Below are 20,957 nucleotides of genomic sequence, written 5' to 3' on the forward strand. Positions count from 1 at the left end.
GCTCCCCCTGAAGCCCCTCGATGCTAGCCTCCATGCGCTGCACGGCCGCCTTCAGTGCCTCGCACAGCCTGCACACGAAGCTCCCCTTCTACGCGTCGGCCAAACTCAAGAATTCTGTCTCGTCCAAGTAGCACCAGCGCTAGCATTCTTCGCACTGCACCAGCTCACTCTCGCCCGTGATTTTCCTAGCCTCCTTAGCCATCGCCCGCCCGGCCATTGGACCAAGCGCCCGACAGCCCTAAGCTCAACCCTAATCCCGCTAACCAGCCGCCTCCGCTAGCTCTCCTACCTCAACAACTGTTAGAAGCTGCCGCCTAGCCCGCACACACATGTGCTCAATTTCGCTAGCAGACTCTTACTAGCTCCCCTTCGTGCTCGGCTCTAGCTGTTTAACAACTAACTTGGCGCCCCGAACTTCTTCAAGCAAGCATCGGCGTCGCCATTGCTCGATAGTGATGGCAACAAGACTGCTTTGCTTTGCCAAAAGGAAGAGAGCCTCATTGCCATCGCTATCGAGCAATGACGGGGCCCGTGCTTGCTTAACAGCGGTAGTTTCTGGTGGTGTCAACGTGTGTTTTGGACTTCGTCGACGTATTTTCAGTTTCCAAAAATGCATCAAAATGTTAAAAATTGGGTTTACTGTATAGCCGCAGACAATCCGAAGCTGAAGCTCAGTTGCTTATTTCATGGTTTCCTTCGCGCAGCTGCTGGGTGCATCTGTGGAACGATGCCTTTTCCGATTCCAATGCTTGTCATTTTGTTCGCGCTTGGCCAGTGTGGTAACTAATCAGAGCGGCTGTTCGTCCGCATTATCAACAAAGCCGCGAGTGATAGATGATAAGAATGGGATAAAATAAGGCAGAAATCACCGCTCCACGATACCCTGCTGCCATCTCGGCGTTTTGACGGTGGACAGCTGCTGGTGTTGACGTGTTAATGTAACTGTTTGGTTCGTTGACGAAAGCGGTTGTAGTCATTGTTTCAGCAAGCTTTTCACCGAGGCCTCGCTATGCATGGGTGAGAATCGCGTTGTGACGCTGCTGGAATAGAATAAAAAGCAGCAGACACTTTTTGAATTTTGAGAACAAATGTTCCTTTGTTTTGCTAGTTCACATCGGCTATATTTTTTTTAAATTTCAGTACAACGAAATTTCCCGCTTTAGGAAAATTTTTTCCGCGACCTTTCAGTTTTGTTGTAGCGGTGTTTGACTGTATTATTATTATTATTATTATTATTATTATTATTATTATTATTATTATTATTATTATTATTATTATTATTATTATTATTAAAAGGCATGAGTAGCCCGGCAAGCTGATGGCAGTTCTAGTCTAGACAAACCAGATGGTCTTCAAGCCAAGCCGAAATCGTGGCCTAGACAAACATGCATAAAGTTACAGACGTGAGAAATGTTGTGATTCAAAAGTCAGATAGGCAGTGTGATTTGCAGAAGATACACACATCAAAATACTGCATGTACCAACGTGGAAGCTAAGAAATGGTTTAATCAATGTGAATAAACGAGTCGCCGAGAGATTTTCTTAATCTTGTTTATGCCATAGGCTGCCACAATTGTGACAACCAGAACATCAGTGAAACTGGTGATATCAAGAAAAGAGTTAAACAACACAAATATGATGCCACAAAAAATTGCGTAGCTTCGACTGCCATCGCTGAACATGCGGAACCCACAGACCACTAAGTTGACTGGTCAAATGTGCAGGCTCAGGACAAAGAAAAAACCCTCATCTTCCAACAAGGGGGGGAGGCTCGAGTAAATGCATCACAAAGTGGTGGGGGTATTGCGTTAATGTTGCATAATTGGCTATGGTGTGGAAATGCTTAATTGTTATTTCATCTTTATTATTCGTATTTATTGAATGAAGGAGAAACGTTGCCTTCAACAAGTGGTGGGACACTGATGTTGAGTTGCGCCCCACTGCTGGTTGAAGGTACTGTTGCTTCCATCGCATCTACTCGTGTTAAAACGTCAAGTCAAGCGAAGGCCAAGTAAAGACGCCCTTGTCTAAATTATGAATGCCTGATCCAGTGTGGCCAGTGAACGGATGTGCAGCGCAAGCAGCCGGTTTTTACAAGCAGGCGCTGCCTGCGTCGGCCTTGCGAGAAGGGAGGAGCGACAGTTGGCACGAGGCGCGAGCATGCGACACAAGACGTAAAACGCAAGCATGCGCAGTAGGGGTGTAGACACCATCACCAACACCGGATTTGCGAGTAGGAGTGAAAATGCTCCACACTTAAAAGAAGCTTGCGTCTAGCCTGCACCTCGAATCCAGATACGGACAACAGTATATATGCTGAACAGGAGCGATTAGACGCTTCTATGTACTCTTGCTGCTTACGTCACGTATTGAGGCGTAATTATACGCTGTGCCTTTCTTATGGCTTTTATTGTGAACAGAGCTCTTTCCCATATTGGGAGCCTAAACGTCAGTAAACTTTGCGTTCTATGGGTCGGAGTATCCTTTCCCGTTCACACTACAAAGCAACAATTATGCACTGTTTTTTTTTTTTTTTTCACACCTCTTCTAGCAGCTATCTGCAGGTGCAGTTGGAAGAGCAATGCAACTTTTTAAGCTTTAATGAATAGTAATGCTTACTTTTGTGACGGCCGCACACAATTGCTGTCAGTTCCCATGACCTGGCCAGGTTTTTTAAAAATTCCTTGAATTTTCCATGATTTCTCTAGACGGGTCCGAATTCCCCAATTTTTGCAGATTTTCCAGGTTGATAGACACCCTGTCATAGCATCTAGCATACATAAATCCCGGTCTTGGCTGACCTTCGCTCATAAACCCTGCTTGCCTCCCCCCCCCCCCTCACGTGTGTAAACCTGCATATTTTAGACCCTTTTGCAGTCTCTTCTCAACATCTTGTAGCATCTGAACCCTGAAGATCCATGATGCATCCTCTTTCAGGCTTATTGTCTTTGAATCCTCAGTAAGACTGAAAGTCGGCCTAGGTGATGATACAATCTGGGAAAAAAAACAGCGTGCAAACGGACCGAATGAAGATACAGCGGTGCTCTTCACACACAATGACAACAGAACTCATGGAAGCCTTTGACATTATAAAGCAAGAGAGTCATTCATCAGCCAAATGTCGTTTTTTATTTTTTTGACGAAAAAAAAAGTAACGTAATCGATAGCATGTTCATCTGACTTGCCGTTTTGTCACAGTCGTGTAGTTTTTCGAGCTTGAATTTTTTTCTATTTGCATTGCTGTGTTCTCTTGCAAGCTACTTTATGCATTTTACATTCATCGTGAATGTTTAAATGATCTGTATATTTTAATAAATCACCAGTTCAGAGTTAGCGTTTGTGTTGCCTTACCTACCTTCGTCCCATCCACACGAATATCAGCCATTTTCCAATATTCCACTGTAACCGAGTGAACTCACCCCTCCTCTTGATTAAATCGCGCGGTGAATCATTGCTTATGCGCACCATTTTGTAGGCACATATGGCGACCGGTCATGCACAATCAATCAGTTGGTGGTAAGCCCTGTGTGTATTAGGGTGTTCTTGAGCGGACAGATTTATGTGTGATTTTGAGTACTTTTCGAGAGAATTTTCTCAGATGCAATAACTATCTTCATTATGATGAGTTACCAACTAGCCCAGCAACAAATTCTAACCATAACACCTAGGTATCATGCTCTGAACAAGCATGGGTCAAGATTCTTTTAAGATACATTGGTGGTTCAAGCAAGTGCATCTCAGGATCGTACAACGTGACTGAAGACGCACATAGGTAGCTCCTTTGTTCACGAGCAATTTCATTGCTACTATGACCATGTCTGGCACTGCACTTCAAGTATGGCTTATACACAATGACAAAGAAGCATGCACTGAGATCAACTATGTTTTGAGATTGAGCCTTCCTTTAGGCATTGTTGGATCACTGCGAGTTGATTTCACGTTGGGAGAGTGCCTCAAATTTCTGTCAGCTGTAAAAAACTGTGCGTAGCCAAAACACATTGTTGGAAACATGAATCAATTATTGAAATAATATTCCCGAAACGTCACAGTGCTCCTTTAATGCCATGGATATGCTTAATAAAAAAAATATGGTGTTTTAGTGGTCCGCATACTGTAGGTACAACTAAAAACACCTGTCTCATGAAGGGCTTCTGATTTGTGATCCTTATGAAGAGCCTGGCGAAAACTAAACTTTTGCATCACCTGCACCTTTCCTTTGGGCAACATGAAAAAGACCAAAGGTATAGTTGTCTCAAGCGCTGCACAGAGTATTGGGACCTTTGCTTAACACTGGCGCAATCGCAGACACTCAGTGCGAACGAACTTCCCTTCACCCGCAACTCTTTCATCCTCGGGAATCGATCAAAGGAGTAAGCCTCACGCTTTGTTTTATAAACAGAGCCGACCATCCCTCTACACGATCTTCGAGCTCTGCGGCTGGTGTGGCCATAAAGTTTTGCCTGCTGACCCGGCCAAGAACTCATCGTAGCTGCCATTACTCGAGCGACTGAAAGGGGTAATTAACACGTGCACAGCACGACTGTGTACGACTAGGTTTCTGCACCAGCTGCCTTCAGTGTCATGGTCTTCAGATGGTAAACAAAACAAAAACACTTTGAATGATAAAAAATTCTTTGTGCGACAAAAATTTAAGCTATGTACACAACAAGTGGTGAAAATCCAACAATATAAGCAAAGGTCCCTAGCACACCCTATGCCCCCAAAAGATACAAAAAAATATTTAGTTTCAATACGGCTTGCTGACCCTAGCGTAGCGGCTCCTGTTTCCGGTCAAAGTCCCGTCATGCCTCTGTTGCACGAAGCGTCACTGGAGCAAGACCGTCTGATGCATCTTTAGGACACTGGTCCGGTTCTCGTAGTATCCGGCAACCGTTGCGTCAAATACACGTCTCGCTCGTCCTCAGGAGCCCGGCCCATGGAGCTTAGCCGCCGAACCTCTACGCCACTCCTGAAGCAATGTCTCGCTGGGCTGAGCTGATCGCCCTCCTCCTCCAACTCACAGTGCGTTGCTGCGAGGACTGGAGCACTTTACCAGAAGCTCTGCTGACGAACTTGCAGTAAACGCCTCGCCGCGACCACCGCACGTCCACACCTCTTCCCGTTCCAAACGGCCTTCTTTTTCCTCTTCTCTCTACTGGCCATGTCACCTCTCGTGCCCCTTCTTTAACCTCTTCTTTAATGTGTTCTTTTCCACCTTCTGCAGTGTTCAATCTTCTTTATTTCATATACCTTTGTTGATACCTTTTTATTTATTCTCATCTACTTCCTCTTTTCCAATCATTCACATACTCATGACATTCAGTACTGATGTTTTGGACAAGCCCTGCCCTTCCACTCTGACATAAGTTGTTATGAGACACAACAATGCCTGATCATGTAAAATATTCTACACATGGGCAACGCTTGTGCCAGTTCAACATACACAATTCTTTTACCCAGCCAGACAGATCTCTGTTGCAGCTTTTTGCATTTAGATGTCATTAGGTAATGCCACAGATAACTAATTAGGCCTTTACAGTGAGACCTTACCACAAAAAAGCTGCATAGGGCCCATAAACTAATTCAGTATATCCAACAGTATATTGTTGCAGTACAGTAAAAATCGCCTCTAACAAATTGCCAATGGCTCACACAGCAATCCTAGATAAAAGAACTGTTTATTCCAGGCTTCAAGCTCACTATAAACCAGCAAATCCTAGCACATCACCTTATGACATTTAAAGCTAAATAGACTTGAAAACGAGAAGGTGAAGTTGCAACAGATCAATGTTCACTAGACAAAACAGAGCTGCATGCACATTTATTTGAAGAAGTATGTGGTCTTTGCCTGCAGGCCTTTTACAGCACTACGCAGAATGACGCTTTGCACAAGAGGGCTGTCTCGTCTGCTCTAGCAGTTCTGCGTGTCGCGTGTCACTCCAAGTAGCTTCTCAGCTTGCAAGCTGCTGTTTATAGCTGCCTTTAAACCTTAGAGCCTTGCGATACTGCAATATTCGGGCTGCAATATTCAATTTTGTAATATTTAGGTTGTCTCGATTTGAACACACGCGAACATGAGGTTCCTTTTTGTCAGGACTGGAACTAGCAGGCTGAACTCTCGCTTCCGGCAAGATGCCAGAAATTTCAAAAGCAAGAAGTCCCTCCACGTTTATTCTTTAACTGTGTGTTGCCCTTGCACCTCAATATGGGCTTGTCAGCTTTGATGTTTAGTCAATTAAAATCGTACAGATTCCATGCTTATTCCCCAAGTTTCTTAAAAAATAAATCGAGGTTTTACTGTATTACCACCTGATACAGCTTTTTCGTGTGTTCTTTCTGCTGTCTCATATTCCTGGCATCTAATGCATACAAAGCTGAAAAAATGTATCCACTCACATCTGCAACATCTTGCCACGCATCACGACAGTGCATATAGCTAAATGAATAAGCGTGCTGGCTAGGACTGCACCAATCGCTATCTAAGATTGGTGCTCAGTGTGTCAGCATGCACATTTTTTTTTTTGCCACATGCATTCATGCAACAAGTACGGTATGTACATTTGTTCTGTTGTATTACAAAAGAAATAAATATGGCTCAAATGAACTACGACTAACGAACACTGATATTTATAACACCTCAATTGATAATTCACTAGGCGACAGCTAGTTATAACAATGTTCAACTGTATTCATTAATTACATTGTGACCCTATCGTCATCATATAAAAGATACATGTGAGCATGTTCAGAAAAAAAGTCTTCAGATTTGTACATAATCTTTGTGAAAGCCCTTTTTCACCCGCACTGCACTTGAGTGAACTTTGAGGGAGCCGGGAAAACAGAAAGTACGCCAAGCTGCTTATTCAGCAGAATACGGAAAAGCGTTGAGCCAGCCGATATTGAGTCAAACATGTGAGACCGAATTTCCTTTGAAAAGAATTCTGTAATTTTTATTCCGACTGGCACCCTTAAACCACCAAAATAGACAAAGCTGAGCAGAGAATTCAGGATTCCATGATACTGGCTCTGGCACAGACATTTAGACACATGGTCTTGCAACATCAAGTTGCAAAAAACTTTTTAGAGAGAAATACTCTCAGAAAACAGCACGGTCAAGTGACTAAAATACCTTTTAATTGCAAGTAGCACTCGACTTGTTGCCTCTCAGAGTAAGAAGTTTCAAGGCAGCCGGGCCCCTGAAGTGACAGCATCCATCGTGTGCACTGGCTCCCACAATAGCCCGTGATAATGTCCATGTGGAGTAGCAGTAAAACCAACAGAAAAAATGTTTTCGGGAGTTAAACAGAAGATATGGCTACACTTTTTTACCCTTTTATGCAGGCTTGGATTCCATTGGATGATGATCTACACAGCGTAGATGGCCAATGTGTCCCCTAGTTCTTACTAAAATGAGCACAACTAGCAAATTTTCCAGGCCAATTAGGTCTTGTGGTTTCTTCATATTTTTTCATATTGTGGTACAATATCAAAAAAATTTTAAGTTTTGGCACAGCTAGGGGTAAAAAAAGAGGAACTGGTGCCACTGTTGTCGTCCTGCATGCTCTAACTACAAGCCCACTGGGCTAAACACAAAAACTACACTGGCTTTGTGAAAATAGTGGTGAAAGCACTATTCTGCCGCAGTGCGTCATTACTGCTTCCAAGATTTTGCCCACAACTTGGGAGGACAAAATCAACAACATACAAAGTGCTCACATCAACAGCACCTGCTTCAGATGTGCAGCATGAAGCAACTTACTCACCACTTTTACCAATAGCAAGCATCAAAGGATACGGTCGTTGCCTGGAAACAGCGTCTTGCCCGTGATGAGCTCGGCCATGATGCACCCCACCGACCAAATGTCCACTGCAAGAGCGCCACAGCTGGCTCAGTAATGACTACAGAAAGTTCACTTATGCACACTCATTGTGATTCACACAAACACAAATTTGCAGCCATGCTTTTCACTAGCCTTGTGCAAATAATAAATTTCAGGTTCGAAGCAAATTTGAAGAGATTAGTAATTTGGCTAGAACAATTCCAAATTGAATTCGATTAGTATGTATCACATACTAATGAGTATATTTGTCATGACTAAACTAACATTCACAATGTTTCTTTATTTAATGAATGCATGCACAAATTCTGTTCTTTTTTGGTTCAAGGGAAGCGGGAGCAACTTTGAATAGTAGCAGGAATTGACTATATGATAGAACGCAAGTCATAACCAGTAAAATATATTACATTTTGAAGTTTACTATACCTTGAGCATAAACGCTAGCGTCACAACTTAAAAAAGAAGAATCTATGTGATGATATTATGTTCATTTAACTAGGAAGTGGGGCAGGCAGATTTTTCTTGGACAGGCATGTTCACAATACAGCACTCCTGTAATAAAAGCATCTTTACAGAAGTCATACATACAGACTGTAGATGCCTCGTTTATTTCAAACACCCCAAAATTTTTATTAATTTAAACTTGACTTGAAGCAAATTAAAACACTATAATATATGTTTGAATATTCAAGGTGCTAAAATATTTTCACAAGCCTAATAAACAGACAATAACAAAATCACTATTCGCTTCGAACCTAAAATTCACTATTTCCATAAGCCTAGTGAGAGAGCCTGACTACGTCCTGCAGTGGGTGTAGTCAGGCTGATGATGATGTTGATAAGAGTAGTAATCTGTTGTAGAGCAGATTAATGAAAGCGGTGAGAAATAACACCAACTAATGAAATATAAGCACGTTTTTATTTATCTTTTCTTTTCAAATCGCAGCGAGATGCAATACGCTAACCGGCCTCCACTTACCATGCGTTCGTCTTCTCGCCATTCCCGTATTGTGTCATCCTGACCTCGCTTGGCATGTTTTTGGTTCATCGTCTCTGACAGACGTTTCAAAGGTCAGATGTGGTGTATCGTGGTAAGGATACAAGATCCATGCCAGCCTCTCAAAACGTATCCACACTGAGGAATCCATCCCTCAGATAAAGGCAATATACACTACCAAAAACGCCCAAACAACACAGCATTGATGGTGTGTGGGTGAGCAGGCTCAGGCACGTCATGCACACTTGATCTTGCGTGCGCATGAAATATTGACACGTATGCCGTCATGTGATTTTTCTACTCTGATACCGAAAAGAGCAGGGAAGACAATGGGCTTGCGATGACTACACGGGGCAAAGGGCAACGGTTGCAAGCTTGCCTCCTTACATCATAGTTTTATGGCTCATAATGATTCAATTAGAAAAATCATGATTATACAACACTCTTCATTGGGCAGGCCACAGCTTCTAGTTGACAAAAGTATGAAGTTGGGCGTGTTGGTGATACATAACTAATAACATAGCACATCAAAAACGTGACCACACGACAACAAAAAGACAAAGGGCAGCCCTTCTCTTTCTCCCTTCCTTTGTCCTCTGTTACATGCTACGCTATTATTTACATGCTACGCTATTAATAACTTCCAGTGCCTATGTACAATTTTTTTATGTGGTGTGATGAGGGGCCCTTTAAGAAGTAAATTACAAAATCAAAGCGGTATACGCGTCACACTTTTAGATGCGAAGCAGCTGTTCGACTCACGTGTGTAATGCCGTACGTACGCGCGTCCGTATGAATGTGCCGCAACATGTTCCTCTCGCAGCAGGTGTTGGAGCGGTGCCAACTAAGTCACACAGCAGCTGTGCATTGAAGTCCTGCTCCCCTCGCATGCTTCCCTCACAAGTGTACGTTGACCTTGCTCTCTCCCTCACAGGCAGCCCGCTGGCAGCTGACCGCTCCTCCGCCCACTCTCAACACACTTCACCCTCTTCATCACCCGCCCGCCTCCACCGCATGTCGAGTGGAACACTCTTTCGGCTCATTTGTCTGCAAACTCTACACCAAGTTTCGCTTCAGACTGTTCTCCCAGCACACGCGTCGACGCCCGTTTCAACTGAGTCAATGCTGTGCGCACCCCTGCTACTTTGCATGCAATCAGGGTTCCCTTCAGGAAGATGGTCCAAATTTTGTCTTTAATTTAATTTACATTCTTCTTTCTCCTGACGGCTTTTGACGGCTTCCCATTCGTTCTTCACCTGTCCACGGCTACAAAAAGAGAGGTCTTGTTCCCTTCCCACCGCCACATACATGTTCTCAGGGCAGCCGTTCAATGCCTTTGGGGCACTGTACAAACGTCTCTAGGAGCTACTCACTGCATCCTTGTTTATGGCCCTCCTTGTCATATGTTTACTTCTCTCTCCCAATTCCCATGCAGACGCTGAAATGCACTTCCATTTAGGGCTGCGGAAATAGCGTCTTCTCCTCTCTTCAACCTCTCCTCCTCCAACCACTTGTGCAGCGTTCCATTTCACTGCTGCTAGTAGGTATTTTTTGGAACTTGGTTGAAGAACAGAAAGACTTTGTTGAATCTCGTAGAGTTTGGAAAGGTCAATATTGCCCTGCGACTTCATAACGGTCTCAAACCACGCTTGAAAATGAAATTTGTGCTTAAATAGTATTGATGGAAACGCCGATATCGAAAAAAAGCATTTATAGGCACTTATCGGCATTCAGGCATGAACACCATGAATAGGCAAATTCCTATAAAAGCCCTTATCCCCCTGTAATTCATGCTTACATACCAAAGTAGCACGATAGAAACACAAGGAACAAAATTGGTATTTGTGTAAAGTCTGGTCTTTTGTTATAAACCTCTGTATTCTTCTATGCACCACTAAATTTCCATGACACTTGGCGAAATCATACAACAATGCACCCTTTACACAGACAGATACTTAGGTTGGTCCTGTCCCAGCCCTTGAGAGCTTAGCCACAAAGGAGCAGCACTCTATTAACAGTGTGGCAATGCCTCTTGCAGATTTTGTAGCGTAATTGATGAACAAGACATAAAATAGATATACACGCAAAAAACAATTTGTTGTGTGCTTCTATCTTGCACCTTGTCGATCAGTTGCTCTATACACAATTTTCTGCAGCTAGTTTGTTTAATCAGAACTAGATGGCGCCACCACCGCACCGTGGCAGTCCCCTACCACGGCCATCTCCATGCTGTGGCCTCTTGCAATGCTGCTCAATATGTCTCTGTTCACGTCACGTCTTCTGCTCAGCATCCCCAGGGCATTTTCCCGCACACACGTAAGAGCGAGAAGATAGCAGTGGCAAAAAAGTCAACAATCAGCACCTGTGGATGCAGTTTCCTTCTACCTCGAACTTGTCACTGCCTCGTCTGGCACTGTGTGGTCTGTAACTTTGCGAGGTATGAATTTATTTGCTTTACATTTATGTCTTGAAGCTTTTACAGCATATTCGTGGGTATTTTGTGGTGTTTTCAAGATTAATTTTGAAGTACTCGGAGATGAGGCTTGACAGACATGGCTAAACAAGTACAGCTAATCTAAGTAATAAAGACAGCACCAACCTGATGCTTTGTCACCAGCATTCAATGATATGAAGCAACAGCCAATTTCACCATTTATTGCTGTGAAGGCAGTGAGGGAGTAGCAAGAGCGAGTTTGGATAGAATCAAGTGATCCCGTCAGCATTGATGCTGCCATGTTGGCTTCAAATGTGCATGATATGGCCACGGCCACTTTGCTGGCCTAATGCACTGGCTAGGGCAACTGGCTGGGGGAAGGCCAGTTATGGTCACAAGATCAAACATGGACATGCCCATGCGCCACTGCATAAAACCGTCTGTACACACTACTCATGCTTTACCAACACGCCCAGTCTTCAACCTGAGCAACCGATGCCTCCACCTCCACTGTCTTGCATTGGAGACATTCTCTGGATTCGCCTTTGGTTCTGTGACTGACCCAGGGTGACAGGTTATTCAGATGGCAGTACACTGTAATCTCAAAGAATGTGCACAAAGCTTGAACATCTCTTATTGAACTTCAAGGTAGTCGTTGCAGCTGGAGCTTCCCTAGCTGCACAAGATAGGAGCTTTGTCTTTGGACATGAACACCAGATCCTGTAATTTTGTCACATAATTCTAGCCCATACATAGTGTCATCTTTCAAGTTATCTCACATGGAGGTGGTAATAGCAGTTTACAAAGTGCAGTGGCTCAATGCATTGCCACATAGTTCATGCTTCCATTTTTACCCCATCAACTTCGCCAGATACTATGGCCTTGGCACCTGTCATGGTTGAGGCTAGAGTGGCACATGAAGAACTTTGCTCTTATGCTTCCTAAACGAAGAGAAGCACTGCCTGAATAAAACAAGTTTTCTCCAATTTTTACTTGCATTCAGACTTGGTATTTGGGGAAGTAAGTTTGATCAATGATAATTTTACAGAAGAAATGTTAACAGCGACACAAAAAAGGCCCATTTTTCCAGTAACACACCTGTCTGGTTGTAGTGCATCCAGTTGAGCATGATCTCCGGCGCTCGATACCAGCGCGTGGCCACATACCCAGTCATTTCCACCTCAGCATGGCGTGCCAGGCCAAAGTCCAAGATCTGCATTGCACAAAGGTTTATGCTGAAGAGCTTTGCAAGAAGCAAGTGTGAGTTTTGATTCTAGCAGCATGCACCTTTCCTAACAAGCAATACTGCCCAAAATAATGCTTCTGACTGCAACATGACAGTGAATATAACTATATTGATACATCTTAGACATATGCCCTGCTGTACACTTTTTTGCATGTAGTTTTCATCATGTGCTGTCTTTTCCTGCATAAGTAGTCCATTGAGCATAAAAGAAAACTGCCGATGCTCATAATCATGACGCTAGTGGTTAGTCTCTCCCTTTGAGATGGGTTCCCATATTTTTGCAAGCAAAAGCTAGTATGGTCAAATATAGTACAAAAAGAAAACTACAGCAAAAACACACAAAACAAAAAAAAAGCAAGAGAGACATTCATGTCCACTGTAGTACTCCTCTCGGCCCTCCACCAATTCAAGCATATTGCATTCTTCATCTGTCCTGTAGACCAGTGCCGCAAGCAGTGCCAGTATCCAGTCAGCAGAACAACGCTACTGCCCTCACAGACTACATGAAATATTTTTGCATCCCGGCTACCACATAGGACACATGCCACCCTGCGAAGCACAACTGCGTCTACAGCACTCACCTATACCAACAATGTGCTACTCTTTGAGTTACGATTGCGGGGATGCTTACATCTACTGTTAAGTTAATACAGTTGAACCTGCTTCTAATGAACCCCCATAAAACGAATTTTTCGCTATAACGAATTCTTTTGGGGATTTCGCACAGTTTGAAGCAGCACACCAAGGATATGATTTCTTATCCCTGATTCACTGCAACCTGTGGTGAATAAACCTAGACTTGCTCTTAAGCTACATATCTCAACATTTACTTTCCTACAACATCATCGCGATATCTAAAACATGGCTTAGAAAGGGAGAAAAGATAAAACTACCTGGTTATACGATACTATCGCAACCAAGAGAAAGTATAGCGCGTGGTGGCACTGTGGGGCTTTCTATACGAGACAAGATGAGCTTCCAATACCTACCTGACTGTTCCTACAGCTGTGCAAGCGCTGAAAGCCCATTTGTGAACCTTGAAAATGGCACTTTTACAGGTTTGGTTTACAGCTCCCCCCGAACTCATGTATTAATGATTTTGTCTCTCTGATGGAAAGTGTTATTGGCCCTACTGTACCCTTCCACAGTCCGATTAGTATTTCTAGTGACATGAACATCAGCCTGCCCAGAGATGCTTGCTACGACTATGTATTTTTTATTACAATAGCAATTATATGAACAAGGATGTCTATGAATTCGATATTTCGATCCCTGACCTCTCCAGGTTTTCCATAATGATTAAAAGCGAATTCTATGACTGCCACGTCTGCTTGGAAAACTCGGTGCACTGGAAACAAACCCTCGAGTGGTAAAAAAAAAATCAGGCGCACCATATTTACCAGACACACTCGGAATGTTCTGGGTGCATGCAGTAAATGTGAAAAAATATGAATATCTGCCCAAAATAAAACCCCCGAGCCAGGCAGTGAGCAAGTCAGCTGTTTGATGTTCAGAAGAACCACGAAGCAAGCACACCAGTTAAAGTAACCACAGATGAAAGTTTGAAGGAGCCTGATATTTTCCGACATCGCAGTCAAAGCAGCTAGGAAACGTAGAAGTGGTGCCATCTTGCGGCATCCGTGCAAAATGAGGACACTAGAGACTGGCCGGTTCTGCCACTGGAGTATCATGTAGTTTACTACAATGGCTGTAGCCCATGCTGCTTAGGATGTGTATTGGATTGAATTGAATTGGATCGATCTGAACTGCTATATTTACTGACTCCACTATTTAGCACGTGGATTAGATTAGATCTGATTGAACCTGGATTATATCCGATTGATATCCGGAGCCCTCCACTGCAGAGTCTCTCATAAACAGATGGTGATTCTCTGATGTTAAACCCCAACAATTATATTTTGTTATTAGAGACAGACTTGAAACAGTGTCGTACTCCTTTTTTTCCTTTCTTTTTGCTGTGCCATCCTTTTTTTTTTGACACATTTTTTCTATTTATCTTTAATTCTACTTATCCACTTTCTCCGGCACAAGGTAGCCAGCCAGTTCAAAACTAACCCTTGTGCTTATTTTTCCTCCTTCTTGAATTCGTGGAAAGACATAGATTAAAGATAACCTGTAGCTCAAGCTTAAAATGGCGTCTTCAGTACTTCATTTTTTATCCTTGGGGACAGCCCCACTGTTCCGTCAGGACAGAAAAAAAGACATTATATTGTGTAACTACAAAAGTGTAAAGTGATGCTAACGGGTTCAAACAGTGTGAGCGCGCCTTCCTATCTTGAAGTTGGAACACTGATTAACGACCGTGTCTTGCAATGATTGATCACCATCGACGGCAGCGATTGTGCCTGTTTCTTCATTCGCGTGGTCTTGTATAGACACGCTTTTGTGAACAAACAATGGGTCTATACGAAATGGTCGTGGCACATTTGTTTCATTCCTGTGGTGGGCGCTCTGGGATGTGGAAAAAAAGAACAGAGAGAGAAAGAAAGAGACGCTGACGCCATGTTTGTTGATGGAGTTACGGTGCTCTCGTCGCATTCCAGTCTGTGCCTCCTCAATGGACCAGCCTTGTGTCGTTTCTGGACAGTCTTTCTTGGCGTCTACAGATCATTTCTCTCTTCTTTTGCTGTGCTTCTCTACAATGCATAAACCATCGCACTTCTTCGTCGGTGGTGTTTCTTGGTTGCCGGTATACCCACGAGGGCCTCTGTCTTTTACAGCCGTCCTCTCCACCTTGACTGCAGCATCGTCGCACGGAGCTATGGATCGTTAGGGACCGATTGCCCAGAGGTCAAAGTGTTCTCCTTTTATGATTGGTAGGGATAATGCGGTGCAGCGCCGTGAAGGCTAGACGGCAATCAACCAATCATGAATAGCCGTGTGCGGATGTGCTTCTTTCGTTGTAGCTTCGGCGTTTGCCATTTGGTTCGTGGCAGCTAAGCAACAATTTTATCTGGCGTTTCTTCGAAGCTCTTTGTGGTTCATTCGTGGCTGGTAACATGTTAATCACGCTGCTATAGTGGATTTGTAGGCTCTTTATTCTCAGTATTGAAACTTTCCCATTTCATTGCCGACGATGATAGGGGGGGGGGGGGGGGCGTTATGTACATGCGTTTTCACATTTAGTGAGTGGGTGGTTCCAAGGTTCTTAATGGCATCTTAGGTGCTTAATAGAAAACGTGTTGGTTGTACAGCATTCAGGCTTGATGTGGAGTCATGTTAGTGATCGTATACCATTCACTCTCGGCTCGTGATTTTTTAACGTTGTACGTACTGTGACGCTGTGTTGGATCGTTTGCGTCCGTGGAGTGTGTATTGAAAGATAAGCAACTAGAACTATGTTAGCAGTCTACATTATGCTGCCTCAATTTATGCTCAACTGCAAAGTACAAATAATGAATGTCAGAGTGTTCCAGTGTAGACAGAATGGTGTTGTTAGCTGCGCTGAACATTTTGGGATACTCAAAGTAATACGTATGTATAAATTGATTTTAAATGTTTGTCGAGGATTGCAGCATGTCCTGCATCGGGAGGAAGTTCCACGAATTCCTTGTCGCATTGTTCGGCATGCCTGATCCAGAATGCATCATGCTTTCATGGTAGCTTCGCACATCGCTGCATTTATTTCGAAGAGCAGCGTGCAAATGGCTGTTCTGGCCTTTTCCTTCACCGTCCAGCAGCTGAGTGTTTTTAGCCCACTCATTCTTCGCGCTCTCCTCAACTCTCCCGCCGCCTACGCCCTTCTTGTGTTTCGAATGACGAAGTCTTGTAAAAGGACCAAGCTAATTGGGCTCGTGGGAGCACACTTTCTGCTTTATATGCTTCGAAAGATGGCGGTGGCTGGCTGGAATATACATTTACGTTCATTTGTCGCCATTAAACTGTAGTCTTCCTTGCAGCGGCGCCGGCTTGGAACTGCTATTTGCTGCAGCTTTTAATCTTTACTCCAACAGGCGTGAGGGCATTATAAAATTTGGCCTGTGGCCGGCGTCGCCATATTTCTCATCGAATTTCTTTCATTAGGCACCATTGTTCAGCTAGCTAATCAAATAGCCGGGGCGGCACGGCATAGCCCGTATGGTTTGTTCTCTCGCGCTGCATGGTTTGGAGAGTGTAGGCAATGGCTCCGAAATCAGAAGTAATGTTGGGGACAATAAGAGCACTTCTCTGCAGGTCATTCTGGCAATTTTTGCAACATAAGGTTAAGCATCAGAGGACACTATTCGGAAAAAATATTAATGGGCTGCAGCTAGTTCTATTGGGTGCTTTGGTAATTAGATTCACTCATTCATTCATTCGTTCTGTCCGCCTAGGTGGAATAGTAACTACAGAGCTCGGCTGCTGACCCAGACGTCACAGGGTCGATCGCAGCCATGGCGGTCGCATTTCGATGGAGGCGAAGTGGTTGAGGCTCGTATACTGTGCGATGTCAGTGCACGTTCGAGAACACCATACGGTTGAGATTTCCGGAGCCCTTCAGTGCGGCGCCTCTCATAACTATATCTAGGTTGTGTAGCATAAAACACCGAATATTATTTATAGTTTATTCATTGATTTATAGCTTGAGGACCCTTTGGGGATGTTTTAATTGCTTACTCTCTTTCCTTATCCTCCCTTTCTTTTCGCTGTCAGCCCAGGGGAGTAAACCGAATGTGGCGATCTGATTAACTCTTCGAGTTTTCATTCATTTGATGGTTCATTCATATGTCTATGTGCACACACGCATCGCGTATACGCCTATTCAAATACATTTATCAGTGTACAACCAACATCGCCGACACAAACGCCACCATCGAAATTCTGCAAAATGGGCTCTCTAACTCTATCACATTAATAGGTTTTTAAAGGTTGCCTTGTGGATGCTAGGTAAGATCCTAAAGTTTTTCTTTGCTCTATGGCTGCACACGATGTTCCAAGAGCATAGCACAGCAAGTAGGCACAGAGGCTGTGAGGTTCGAAAGTTTACCAAATAGTGACCATATTTCGATGACAGCGAGCACAATTTATAATGCCATTTCGTCAAGCACTTCACACACATCTGCAGGCCATGATTATGACATGTTTTCAGATGTTGCATGCTTTCGTCCCTACCTCCAAGATCAGGTTGTGCAAGGAGTCTCAGAGGCAATGTTTTCGCAAGTTTAGGTGCAATATCGTGCTTTATTAGGATGGTGCAGGAAATCTAGTTAGGCTCAATATGGCACAAAGATGGGAGCACTGAGAAAAGGATTTGTGGATTTATCAAGTCAATAAAAGTGTGCTGGCATGCTAGACACGCATTTTTAGTGCCCTCGATAATTCGATATTTCAGATTAACTTCGACATTTAACTTGGCAAAATAACGAGTTTTTACAGTAGCTAAAGATTTAAACTCTGTAACCCTAACATTACTAGCACCAAGGTGCATTCGCAGGTCTAGGGTGAACCACATGGTCAAGCCATTTTCATTCGTCTCTTCTATCCCACACTTGCAGAAATACGAAGCAAGTAAAATGTTGGCACTCTACATAAACCAGGAAGCAAGAGATACAAGTAAATAAATAATAATAAAGCATTGGTTAGAGTGGCAATTTCATCCAGGTTTTTCGGTGGCAGGTCCACCACAGAGCTGTGCAGGTGTTTGGAACTGATTGGTAAAAAGAACGCCACAAGATTTTAATGTAGCGGGGGAATCTCCTTAGAGGAACAAAAAAGATCAAAAGAATTTTTTGTGTATCAATAAAGTTTTATAAAGTCAATAAAATCGGAAATAATTTGCTGCTTACCTTTATTGTACGTTATTAGGCCAACCATTGATGTAGTTACTAATACGTATAGCTGACTCCCGTCTGAGGGCCACAGTCTTCTTTTATGTCTACTTACCAGAGTGTTTTGTTTTTATTTACTACCCCAGAACGTCAGCAGAATAGCATACAATTTCAAATGCAGCACCTCTCATTCTTTAGCAAACTTTTCGCGTTTAATTTTCATGCACTCCAACTGCCCGGGACATATACGCTCAACGTAAGAATCACATGGAAGTAGCAGATTAGTCGGAAAACAGGTGCGTGCAACTCGTCAGTTTACAGGAAACATCAAAGTAGGAGTTCGACCACTCGAAGTGAGCACTTCGACATTGCGGACACTTTGAAACCCACAATGTCAATATCGAGGGTGACAGGAAAAAGTTAGGAGAGAACAAACGCGTCAGAGGAAGGGTCATCCCGCCCTGAACTGGGCTATGTGTACTGGATTACGTGGGTTGTGGGTATCATACCATTATGATAGAGGCAAAATGGGCACAGTTAAGCGCGAGATACTTTTCCTTTTGTCCGGAGCATAGAGAGCATGTAGAGCTTGAATTTGGCGGAGAAGCTGAACTTAGTTGAAGTGATGTCAGTAGGGTGGGAAAGGGGTCCCGGCTGCAGTAAATATTGGTTTAAAAATTGCTGGGCCAAGACGGCATTGGGTTAACTGGAAGTGTTGATCGTACCTAAGGCGTGCAAGCCGGGACCCGTTGTTGCCCTGTGTCAATTATTTTAGCATGCTTGTTCATTGTGTGCTAATAAGTTAACGTGCGTAAAACAGCTTCATTAGCAGCACATCCTAATTTCAACAACTACGGGATCATTATATGTTATGATTGCTATCAGACGTGTTTTTCTTGCAGGGGACCTAACGTGTGTCAGTGTATGCATCCGTGTCAGCACACATTTTTAAACATATTGTTACGCACAAGGAGGACCAGGACGTATACGGCTGAAGGGGCCGTTTATTTTGGTCGCGAAGAGAAGCGCCGGAGTGACCAACAAGTTGACGACTGCAGCGTTGTCGTCTTCCTCCTTTCTACAGCTTGGGGCAGCGAGCATGTTCACCCATCTTCGTTTTCTTCCCAGGCATGCGTAACATTCCTCCCCTCGCAGACGAAGCCCGCCGGGCGAGGTAATTGGTTCACCTTGGTGTGTACAACTTCAGTCGAGCGACATGGACTACTTCGGTTTTAGCGGCTCTTCTACCACTTCTCAAGCTATTGTGTACGTGACTTCACTGATTTTGTTGAGAACAACAAACGGTCCGTCATATGTGGCCAAGAACTTTTGGCATAACCCGTGTCTTCGTACTGGAGTCCAGAGCCACACTAAGTCGCCTGGATGGTAAATTACAGGCCGGTGGCGGACGTCGTAGCGTGCCTTCTATTTTTCCTGTGATGCCAAAGTGCGTAGACGAGCAATGAGACGCGCCTTTTCTGCAAGACAGAGGATTTCAGCGACTGAGAAGTTCTCGTGCGCCGAGAATGGCAAAACTGTGTCAAGTGTGTGCCGTGGCAATCGTGCGTTCATCAAGAAAAAGGGGCTATAGCCTGTTGTCTCGTGCCTAGCGGTGTTGAACGCGTACGTTATAAATGGTAGCACGTCATCCCAGTTCTTGTGGTCGGATGCCACATACATAGAGATCATGTTTACAATTGTGCGGTTGGTGCGCTCCGTGAGCCCATTTGTTTGCGGATGGTATGGCGACGAGTGACAAAGACGGGACTCACTCAATCGAAGCAGCTCTTCTACTTTATCTGCCGTAAATTGTCGTCCACGATCACTGGTGATCATGGTGAGATGGGCCATGTCGGAGGATAACGTGCTGCAGCAGGAACACAGAAACGTCGCTGGCAGTTGCGGTTTGTATGGCCGCCGTCTCGCAGCAGCGCGTGAGTTAATCGACGCATACAATTATCCAGCGATTGCCCTTAGCCGACTTTGGAAAAGGGACCACGAGGTCAATGCCCACTTGTTGGAAAGGTGTGCTTGGAGGTGGCAAGGGCTGTAGAAAACCAGCCGGAGCAGTAGATGGGCGTTTGTGGCGTTGACACTGCATGCAGCTGGCCACATACATTTCGACTGACTGTCGCATTCCCGGCCAATAAAAGCGTTCCTTAGCACGGTAAAGCGTCCGCGAAGCAACTAAACTTTCCGAACGTAGGATCGTCGTGCACAGCACTTAAAATCGCTGTCCGAAGGCTTTCCGGCACTACCAGGAAGAAACGTGCGCCGGTGCTGGAAAAGTTCTTAGATACAGGAGTCCATCGCGTACACAGAAATGGCATGCCGTAGGAGCAGTGCAGGGCGATGATAGCCTGGTGTCCTTTCGCTGTTCATCTTTGAAAGTACTGAGGTCGGGAAACTTTGGTGACACAGAAGCTACGAGGTGGTCGAGGTCATCGGCGTCACACTCTGTAGAGTTCAGTGGCATGCGCGAAAGGCAATCTGCGTCGGCGTGTCGTAGAACACTTTTGTACGAGACTATAAAGTTATACTCTTGGAGCCGAAGTGCCCAACGCGCTAGGCGGCCGCAAGGGTCCCGAAGGTTGACGAGCCAACACAATGAGTGGTGGTCGGTGACGACTGTAAAAGGGCGTCCATATAGGTAAGACCGAAACCGCTGAATCGC

At 44.3% G+C, this 20,957-nt stretch overlaps 1 protein-coding gene across 8 annotated transcripts in view; it reads right to left on the reverse strand.

The window, feature by feature from the left end:
• LOC119162994 (p38b MAP kinase) overlaps positions 1-20,957 on the reverse strand; it is a 455,785-nt gene that overhangs the window by 294,163 nt on the left and 140,665 nt on the right. For all 8 annotated transcript variants that reach the window (XM_075882646.1, XM_037414880.2, XM_037414879.2 and 5 more), the window contains 2 exons: positions 12,368-12,482; positions 7,796-7,867 (listed from right to left, as the gene is read on the reverse strand). In XM_075882646.1, coding sequence (XP_075738761.1) covers positions 7,796-7,867; positions 12,368-12,482 — 187 coding nt within the window. The remainder of the gene's footprint in view (positions 1-7,795; positions 7,868-12,367; positions 12,483-20,957) is intronic.

Source organism: Rhipicephalus microplus, unplaced genomic scaffold (assembly GCF_043290135.1).
Source record: "Rhipicephalus microplus isolate Deutch F79 unplaced genomic scaffold, USDA_Rmic scaffold_13, whole genome shotgun sequence".
Taxonomy (NCBI): domain Eukaryota; kingdom Metazoa; phylum Arthropoda; class Arachnida; order Ixodida; family Ixodidae; genus Rhipicephalus; species Rhipicephalus microplus.